Source organism: Trichomycterus rosablanca, chromosome 8 (genome assembly GCF_030014385.1).
Source record: "Trichomycterus rosablanca isolate fTriRos1 chromosome 8, fTriRos1.hap1, whole genome shotgun sequence".
Lineage (NCBI taxonomy): Eukaryota > Metazoa > Chordata > Actinopteri > Siluriformes > Trichomycteridae > Trichomycterus > Trichomycterus rosablanca.
Window position 1 is genome coordinate 41,581,319 of NC_085995.1, and position 10,000 is coordinate 41,591,318.

The following is a 10,000-nucleotide window of genomic DNA, read 5'->3' on the forward strand; positions in this document are numbered from 1 at the left end:
AGCCTCCAGCGCCTCATTACAGAGAGCAGGTCAGAACATCTCCATCTGATCATCACTTCATCTGATCATCACTTCTCTCACACTTCTCACCAGTTCTTACAGTCTTCTAATGTATCTTAAACTTCTCCTGTCGCTCAAACCTCTCTTCATGTCTCACACACTTCTCACCAGATCGCTCAGACTTCTCCTCATGTCTCACACACTTAGCAATTCTTTTAAACTTCTCATCAGTTCTTACAAACGTCTCATTTCTCTCAGGCTTCTCATCATTTCTCTTAAACTTCTCCCCAGGTCCCGCAATCTTCACATCAGTTCTTTTAAACTTCTTATAATTTCCCCACAAACTTCTCATCAGTTCTCTCAGACTTTTCACCATTTCTCTGACTGTCTCTCATTCAGATTCTCTCATGAGTGTCTGAATTCTTCTCATCAGTTCTCAAATTTCTCCTTATTTCATTCTTTCATTTCATTTCTTTTCATCTTCTCCTCGGTTCTCCCAAACTTCCCATCAGTTCTCTTAAACATCTTATCAGTTCTCTCAGACTTCTCTTTATTTCTCACAAACTTCTTAACATTTCTCTTAGGCTTCTCATTTATAACAAACTTGTCGTCTCTCAATCTTCTCATCAGTTCTCTCAAACTTCTTCTCATGTCTTAAAACATTTTTAAGCATTTCTCTTAGACTCATTTCTTACACATCTCTAATGTCTCTCAATCTTCTTGTCATGTCTCACAAACTTCTCATCAGTTCTCTCAAATCTCAAAGCTCTAATTATTTCTCCTAAACTTCTCATCATCTCCCACAAACTTCTCATCATTTCCTTCCAGTTCTTGTAGGATGTAATAGAGCTGTAACGATCCGATCTTTACATGTGAATGAGTTAATAAGAGAGTCTGCCATGTTGTCGTTTGTGAGCCGGTAGGTGAGGGTGCAGTGGGGAGGTTCTGGGTTCGAGTCTGTAATACGATGAGCAGGAGAGTAAAAAAACTCCACATTCACTACAGCAGGAACAATCAAATAAAAATAAACATTTATGAGGCTTTTTATTTATATTAAACCTGTTTCTGAGGGTAACGATCGATTAATCAGTTAATCAATCGATCAATAAACTGTAACACAATCAGATCACACGAACACTGTAAATTCTTACATTTATTTCAGTTCAGGTGATTAACGACACGTCTGAATCCATCTGTGATCCAGTTTAATCCAAGCAGTTGAAGGTGAAGGACTCAAGGGTCCAACAGTGGCAACTTACTGCTGGTGGTGGGGCTTGAACCGATAACCTTCTGATTACTAGTCCAGTACCTGCACGGAACCTCTATTCAGTTTCACTAGAGTAATATTGAATTTAATATTAGTATTATTACTGCGTCACCTGATGAAGCCACGACACCAGCACACACCTGAGATTACGGACTGTAACTACTGGGATCTGATCTTCTGTCCTGTGCTTCAGTTACAGCAGGTTCTCTCACTTCTTCCACCCGCTCTGCAAACAGAACCCTCAGGTGTCGGAGGTCATCCACAAACAGTTCATCACCGACCTGCACAAATCCATCCAGGTAACACTCATCGTGACCAGTTGAGCCGGAATCTTGACCACGCGGCTGCCGTTTCTGTTCAATGTATTGGAATCCCCACAGTAATGTTCTGAAATAGTGGAGATCTACATCTGTGTGTGTTCTAGTGAATAAGTCTCACTAAGATTTTACAGTCAGAACCTCCGTATGAAACACAGTGGAGCTGAAGGTATCGAACACGGACCCTCAGCTGAGCTGCCGACCTGTCCAGGCGTCCACGCTAACCCATGATAAACCCGGGCGTGTTCGAGGGAGGGCGGGTCGGACGCGCCGCTTCCCGCCGCCGCTGTGATATGAGATCTCTGGAACTGGTCCGGGCACCTAGTGAGAGGGTACGGTGGTCACACGGAGCTTAGCGCAGCTCTCCGTACGCGGTTTACGTTTTATCTCGTAAACCACAGTGTGACCAGATTGGCCTCATTTCTATTAAGTTTATTTTGTTTTGATACGTTTTTAAAGCATTTTAACATTTAAGTCTGAGAGTTTTCTACTGAAAAGTGTAGAAATGATTAACGAATCGATCAGACTGAACACCGTCACACTGAGCTGATTAACGGCACGTCTGAATCCATCTGTGATCCACTTTCATCCAAACAGTTGAAGGTTTAGGGCCTTGCTCAAGGGTCCAACAGTGGCAACTTACTGCTGGTGGTGGGGCTTGTACCAGTGACCTTCTGATTACTAGTCTAGTACTTTAACCACAACAAAATGGGTCACAGACAAAAAACAATAATAATTAAATAAAATAAAAGCAAATTTTAACAGGCAGATAAAAAATAAACGCCGCTGTTGTTCGGACAGGGCGGGGCCGGATAGGGAGCTGATGCAGCTACGACCTCTGCTGGCTGATTGATGGTGCTGCACAGAGTCGAGGAATAATGCTGATCAGGGTGTGGCTCTCCGTGCACAAAGCTGATCTGCATATGAACTCGCCTCATGCAGGCGAAAAGATGCAGTCGGGTTCTGCTCACGTGTGTCAGTTCGCTCTCCTCGATCGGGGCGGGGGTCAGCACCAGTAGAGAGGAAGCGTAATGCACGTGCTAAGAATCGGGAGACAATGCATGAAATAAAATAAAGACATAAACTTGTACACACACGCCCCCTTGTGGCGGTTTTACACTGTAGCTTGTAAACCACAGTGTGACCAGATTGGCCTCATTTTCATTAATTACGTTGATTTAATTTTGTCTTTTTCGTTTTGATGATCATGTGACCGGCTGGGGAGGAGATTTACCAGGATGAAGTGTAGGAAGATCCTCCTCATAACGTACAGACGCTGATGGAGCCGCTGGTCCTGTCCCAGTAACAGATACCGCCGAGCTCAGAGCTGTTTCAGCAGCAGATCAGGCGACTGGTCTGAACGTCTGGGTTCATCGGGGTTTATCCTGTGTTCCAGACACCGGCCGCAGCAGGAGAAGGTCCCGGGATCCGTGTGAGTGTTTGAACCTAACCTGAAGCTTCTGTGTGTGCAGGAGGACATAAACCGAGTGATCGAGGAGGGAGACCTGCAGCTCAAACTGGACCAGCTGGACAAACTGGAGGAAATGGCCAAAGATACACCAGATCCGGCGTGGTGTGTGATCTAATCTCGTCTACAGGACTCAGATCTAGTAGTGTGGTTCTGATCACGTCTCAGTGTGCTGCTACACTGTAGGGCCAAAAGTATCCGGACGCCTGACCGTGAGATATTAATACACAGTGAGCTCTGCCGCTTTGGAGTGTGTCTGTGGGGATTTGTCCCTGTCCAGACAAAACATGGTGTTCCGGATCATCTCAGAGCTGTTGGGTGTGGGTAGATCTTTGGACCATCAATCGGAAGGTTGTGGGTTGGGATCCTGGCTTTGCCGTGTAGCCACTGTTGGGCCCTTGAGCACGGCCCTTAACTCTCTCTGCTCCACTATACGGCCAGAAGTCTCAGTAGGTGTTCCGTTTCATCCCAGAGCTGTTGAGTGGGGATGAGGTCAGGGCTCTGTGCAGGACGCTGGACTTTCTTTAAACCGATGCACAGGGGCACAATCATACTGGAACAGGAAAGGACCTTCCCTAAACTGTTGCTGCACAGTTAGGACATTTAATCTCCTTTATATGATTGATTTTATCATTACAAGGCGTGTCCACATACTCTATCCATTTAGTATATCTCACTCGGCGCGTGTGTGTGTGTGTTGTCCAGGCGACCCAGCGGCGTCCCCGAGCAGGACGTGTGCAGCGTGTTGGTTCCGTACCATCAGGTTCAGGAGGAGTACGTGCGGCGGGAGCTGAGGAAGCTGCAGAAGGAGAACGCCGAGCTGGCTCAGAGGGTGCAGGCCGGGCGAGAGGCCATCACACGCACCGAGCGGAGCATCGCTTCAGCCGTGGAGGAGTGGAAGGTGAGAGAGGAAGTGTTTATGGGGGGTTTGTGTAAAGCACACTGCTGTTGGACTCCTGAGCAGTGAACACGTGTTCTCTGTCGTATCAGTTACGCTTCATCATCTAGCAGTCTGAGGGATAAATATGGGTTTGATACAACACCAAATCAGAAAAAGTTGGGACAGTATGGAAAATGTAAATATAATATAAACACAGAGTTTCTTACACTGACGTTTATTTGATGTCAGACAGGATGAAGCTGAGATATTTCATCTTTTATCTGCTCAACTTCATTTCATTTATTAATAATCATCCATTCCTGCATTTCAGACCTGCAACACATTCTAGAACAAGTTGGGACGGGGGAAATTTAGTGCTAGTAATGAGGTGAAAACACTAAATAATGATGTGATGTTAAACAGGTGATTGTGATCATGATTCGGTACAAAAGCAGCATCCAGGTTCGGCTGAGAGTCTCTGATGAGTAAAGATGATCAGAGGATCCAGTTTGTCCACAAATGTGTAAGAAAATGATTCAAATGTTTAAAAACGATGAACCTCAAAGAAAGATCGGAAGGGATTTGCATGTTCTCCCTCTACAGTGCAGAATATCATTAAACCGTTCAAGGAATCAGGAGGAATTTCAGTGTGTAAAGGTGGAGGGTGCAGCTTAATCTGAACGCTCGTGATCTTCCATCCCTCAGACGCCATCAAGAACCTCCACTCAACACTAGCTGATATAAGCACATGGGTGAGGGATTAGTTTATCAAACCTTTATCAGCTCTACAATACAGAGTTACTGCACTAATCATACTTAACACTTTACTGTGCAAAAAAGAAGCCTCATGGTAACCATGTCCAGAAGCGGCGTCCACTTCTCTGGGCTCGGAGGCATCTAGGATGGACCATCACACAGTGGAAACGTGTATCGTGGTCAGATGAATCAGCATTCCAGCTCTTTTAAAATAAAATAAAAGCTGAGACACTAAATCACTCGCTCTGCTCGGTGCCAAAACCTCTTTTAAGGGGTGAAAAGGAACGACAACATTACAAAGTGGTAAATGCTTTACCGTCCCAACTTATTTTGGAACATGTTGCAGGTCTGAAATGCAGGAATGGATGTTTATTAATAAATGAAATGAAGTTGAGCAGATAAAAGATGAAATATCTCAGCTTCATCCTGTCTGACATCAAATACAAATAAAAGTCAGTGTAAGAAACTCTGTGTTTATTGTAGATGCTTGAATAACACCGGTCGTGGTGAGCACAGTGGCACGGAGTGATGATTTAATGTAATGTTTAATGTTTTAGGTCGTGTCCCTAAACGTGGAACACTTGGCAGAGTGACAGTTTGGGTTAAAGTGCTTAATTATTTGGTGTCCATAAAGAAAAGTTTTGATGTGATGAAAGAACTGAACTTAACCCCATTAATAACCCTGAGATGAACTGGAATGCCGAGTGACACAAATGTTTGTGAATGCAGTGTATTTCAATCCCCACAGTAATGTTCCAAAATAATTGAAATCTACAGCAGTGTGTATCTTCTAATGAATAAATCTTACTAATATTTTACTGGTACAGTAAAGTCAGGCAGTTCTTAAAGTTTCTACAGGAACAGTATACCTTTATATAAAGAAAACACTGAGTGGACCAGACATGGATCTGACACTCTCAGCAGAGCTGCCGACCTGTCCAGGCATCCACGCAAACTTAATTGGGGCGTGTTTAAGGGAGGAAAGGTCAGAGGTCTCTGGAACTGGTCCGGGCACGTAGTGAGTGGGTAGGGCGGTCACACGGAGCTACACGCTGCTCTCCGTACACGATACGCCTCTCTGTAGGAACCCAACACTGGTTGGTGAAAAGAAGCGGCCACAGATTTGACACGTGTCAGAGGTTGTCGTGTCCTGAGCCGGGAGAGGGTTACAATGCCCGTTCTATAGCTGTGGGACTCCACCAAACCACAACGAGAGCCACACACTTTGCTTATAGAGTCAAGTGATGGTGTAGGGGTGCTTTGCTGCACCAGGACCTGGATCATGTGGCGTTATTAAGAACGGAATGAATGTGTGTGTAAATATCTGGTGCTTAAAGACCTGAAGATTTGCTGCATCATCACCATGTGACCCTCTGTCTCTCTCTCTCTCTCTCTCTCTGTCTCTCTCTCTCTGTCTCTCTCTCTCTCTCTCTCTCTGTCTCTCTCTCTCTGTCTCTCTCTCTCTCTCTCTCTCTGTCTCTCTGTCTCTCTCTCTCTCTCTCTCTCTCTCTTACTGTTTCTCTATCTGTCTGTCTCTCTCTCTCTGTCTCTCTCTCTCTCTCTCTCTGTCTCTCTCTCTCTCTCTCTCTCTGTCTCTCTCTCTCTGTCTCTCTCTCTCTCTCTCTCTCTGTCTCTCTCTCTCTGTCTCTCTCTCTCTCTCTCTCTCTCTCTTACTGTTTCTCTATCTGTCTGTCTCTCTCTCTCTGTCTCTCTCTCTCTCTCTCTCTGTCTCTCTCTCTCTCTCTCTCTCTGTCTCTCTCTCTGTCTCTCTCTCTGTCTCTCTCTCTGTCTCTCTCTCTCTGTCTCTCTCTCTCTCTCTCTCTCTCTTACTGTTTCTCTATCTGTCTGTCTCTCTCTCTCTCTGTCTCTCTCTCTGTCTCTCTCTCTCTGTCTCTCTCTCTGTCTCTCTCTCTCTGTCTCTCTCTGTCTCTCTCTGTCTCTCTTTGTCTCTCTCTCTCTGTCTGTCTCTCTCTCTGTCTCTCTCTCTCTGTCTCTCTCTCTTACTGTTTCTCTATCTGTCTGTCTCTCTCTGCAGGACTCTGTTGCCGATCTGGAATCCTTCGTTGCGTCTCTGTGCCCATCAGACAGTTTTGAGTCTCTCTGATTTGTGGATTCTGGGTTTTTTACATGATTGTAATTTTTATTATTTTTAAACTCGTTTGTTCTGTTTAATTCTGTTAAACACGTCATTAAATCTATCAGCTCATGAATGTGTCTGAGTGTTTATTAAAGTAACGAATATAGAAATGAAACCATGTAAAGAAGAGTAACCCGGCCTGAGCGCGCTGATCTGTACGAGTGCTGCAGGTCTGAGACGCTCAGTGTTTGGAGGTGTTTAGTTCACGTCTATAAATACTTACGTGTGTGATGTGTAAAAAGCTTTTCCCTTATATTCCAGCTCAAGTGAGTAAATCAGGGGGGTCCAAACTTTTCTTGTTGGGGGTCAGATGAGTGAAATTACACAACCACGGGGCCACAGAGTCTTTATTAATAAAAGAAATAAAAATATAACAGAGCTCCTGATTACTAACCATTCCAGTGAGTGATTAATGATCGTCCACAGTGTCATGATTTCACTCAGCAGTTTATAATCATAACAGGAAGATGATTATACTTCTTTATATTAAACATACCCACTTCCCTCTGAACTCATTCCCAGTGCTCCTGAAATCTTCTGCATTTGTTTCTCCGCCACGATAAATCATGTTATGTATACATTTATGTTATTGCACAGGTAGCACTGTTGCCTCACAGCAAGAAGGTCCTGGGTTCGATCCCCAGGTGGGGTGGTCCGGGTCCTTTCTGTGTGGAGTTTGCATGTTCTCCTCCAGGAGCCCTGGTTTCCTCCCACAGTACAGAGGCGTGTAAGTGAGGTGAACTGGAGACACTAAATAGTTCATGACTGTGATATTAAACCTGAACTGATGAATCTTGTGTAAGCAGTAACGACCCGTCCTGTCATGATGGAAACAAAATGGCTCTTATGGAGAGTTATTGTTATAGAATCTGATGGATCTAATGTCATTTAATTGGTGCTGCATGAAATCTGCTGGGAAAAGAGTAAAACGTCATTTTATTGTTTTCCCCAGTCATCCCAGTAATGACTATTTTCTCAGTTGCAGTCTGGGAATGATAGATAGATACTTTATTGATTTTGACTGAAGTGATTGAAAAGTCCCAGTAGCATTATGCAGCAATGAAAGGACACATTTACAAAAACAACACAAACAACAACCAAGATTGAAAGGTACTAAAACTTTACATATATTAGATAATTGTAGCAAATCCAACATATATATGGGAAGAAAAAAACATATATAGAAGAATAGATAGAAGAGAAAACTTTTATTTGTCATATATACACAAACACGTGTTCAGTACAACCAAATTCTTTCTCCGCATATCCCACCTCGTTTGGAAGCTGGGGTCAGAGCTGGGGTCAGCCATCGTACGACACCCCTGGAGTACACAGGGTTAAGGGCCCAACAGTGGCTGCATGGCAGAGCTGGGATTTGAACTCTCAACCTTTCAGTTAATAGCCCAAAGCCCTACACACTAGGCTCACACTGTCCCTTATATTACAATATATATATATATATATATATATATATATATATATATATATATATATATATATATATATATATATATATATATATATATATATAACATAGATATGTAGAGGCTTCAGTCTCTACAGTTCAGCTATTAATGAAGGAATAATTAAATGAACAATGAAGAATGAAGGAATGAAAGTGCAAGGACGCGCAGTTTCAAGTATAAAGTATAATGTGTGTGTATATAGATATATGTATGCCTGTATATATGTTCAGTATATGTGTATATATATTTGTATATAACAGCAGCATATTGCACAGTTGTATGTTCACTGCTTGCACAATTCTTCTTTGCCATTTTGCACATTTTATCTCTATTTCCTACTTTAAAATGCTTCTATTTTCCTACTGATCATTTAATCTTTATTTTAGGTTTTCTAATTAACCTAAAACATTAACTTAACGTTCTTAACAATATTTCTTTTCTTAAGTAATATGTGGCTGAGCAGTTACAAAAGTATTTTACTGCTAGTTGTACTGTGTGTGACTCTGCATGTCAATTAAACTTTAATTTAGTTTTATTTAATATGTTTTACTTTTTAAAGCGCTGATTTATTAGAGAAGTTACGGTACCGTGTTTACGGAGACTGTGTGCTCCTGATGGTGAGTATTAGCGTTATTACGGTACCAGTGTTAATGTAATGAACAGATCGGTCTGTGTGTAACGATACGATCAGGGATTATTCTCGTTTTATCTGTTTTTATTTATTATTTCAAGCTTTTGTGTTTATATCATGACAGAAATATTTTCCACTTTGTTCAGCCAAAATGATACTCAGGGACCTCCGAGCTCCGCGGCTCTGGGTTTTGTGCCGGGAAAACCTCCTCCTCCGGTCGGCCAGAACGCAGCGCCTGGGCCGGGTCAGCTCTCAGGACAGTTCGGGGATGAGGGGCCTGCCCCACGAAAAGCTGGAGTCATGAACGAACCGTTTTATTTACTGAGAGAATTACCTGGTAAACTTTTACTTTTACTCTTTATTACATTTATAAAGCTTTTAAATCATGATAAACCACATTTAGAGTAACTGATAAACATTCACATGAATACAAGTGCGAATTATTGTGTTATTTTCACCTATAAAATAATAATAATCACTAATGTATTCAACCAAATATATATATTTACTGGATTAATCTTTTTCATTTGCGTTTATTAATTAACTTATTTACTTATATGTGCAGCACATTATGACGTTTATCTTTTTATTCACGTCCAGAGCCGATTTAGAGCAGCCAATCCACCTACTGGCTTGTTTTAGTTTGTTTAAGACAGAGGAGCTTTACACCCACATTTTAAAATGACTGTTTAATGTTTCATACACATGACATGAGGTTTTATAAAGTGCATCATCACTATAACTGGGCAGGAATTACAATCAGCCAATCCACCTTCTGCACGCTGGACTGTCTGATGAACCCAGAGTGGCTGAAATAACAGTTTATTTACATTTGTGTTATGAACTTGACTTGGTGGGACTTGAACAACAACCTTCTGATCAACAGTCCAGTTCCTTAATTGCTGAGCCGACAGTGTCCATACACATGCTGAGAGAACGTGCCAAACTCCTCAAAGGTAAAGACTCAGTGTCCAGCAGGTTCTGATTCACTAGAAATGGTTTTTGGTGGGTCTTGGATGAGATCTGACCCTCCAGACAAACCTCCTTTCTGGTCAGGCACTAAACAGTGGCTGTGTCT

At 42.6% G+C, this 10,000-nt stretch overlaps 2 protein-coding genes across 5 annotated transcripts in view; both read left to right on the forward strand.

Annotated features, from left to right (window-relative positions):
- The window catches only part of si:dkey-6i22.5 (polyamine-modulated factor 1), a 7,127-nt gene extending 233 nt beyond the window's left edge, over positions 1–6,894 (forward strand). The window contains exons 1-5 of the mRNA XM_063000216.1: positions 1–29; positions 1,461–1,566; positions 3,057–3,157; positions 3,758–3,953; positions 6,724–6,894. The exon at positions 1–29 is cut by the window's left edge and continues 233 nt beyond it. Coding sequence (XP_062856286.1) covers positions 1–29; positions 1,461–1,566; positions 3,057–3,157; positions 3,758–3,953; positions 6,724–6,792 — 501 coding nt within the window. The 3' untranslated portion in view covers positions 6,793–6,894. The remainder of the gene's footprint in view (positions 30–1,460; positions 1,567–3,056; positions 3,158–3,757; positions 3,954–6,723) is intronic.
- A 2,048-nt stretch (positions 6,895–8,942) lies between these two features.
- The window catches only part of med19a (mediator complex subunit 19a), a 4,678-nt gene continuing 3,620 nt past the window's right edge, over positions 8,943–10,000 (forward strand). For all 4 annotated transcript variants that reach the window (XM_063000914.1, XM_063000915.1, XM_063000916.1 and 1 more), the window contains exon 1: positions 8,943–9,259. In XM_063000914.1, coding sequence (XP_062856984.1) covers positions 9,040–9,259 — 220 coding nt within the window. In that variant the 5' untranslated portion in view covers positions 8,943–9,039. The remainder of the gene's footprint in view (positions 9,260–10,000) is intronic.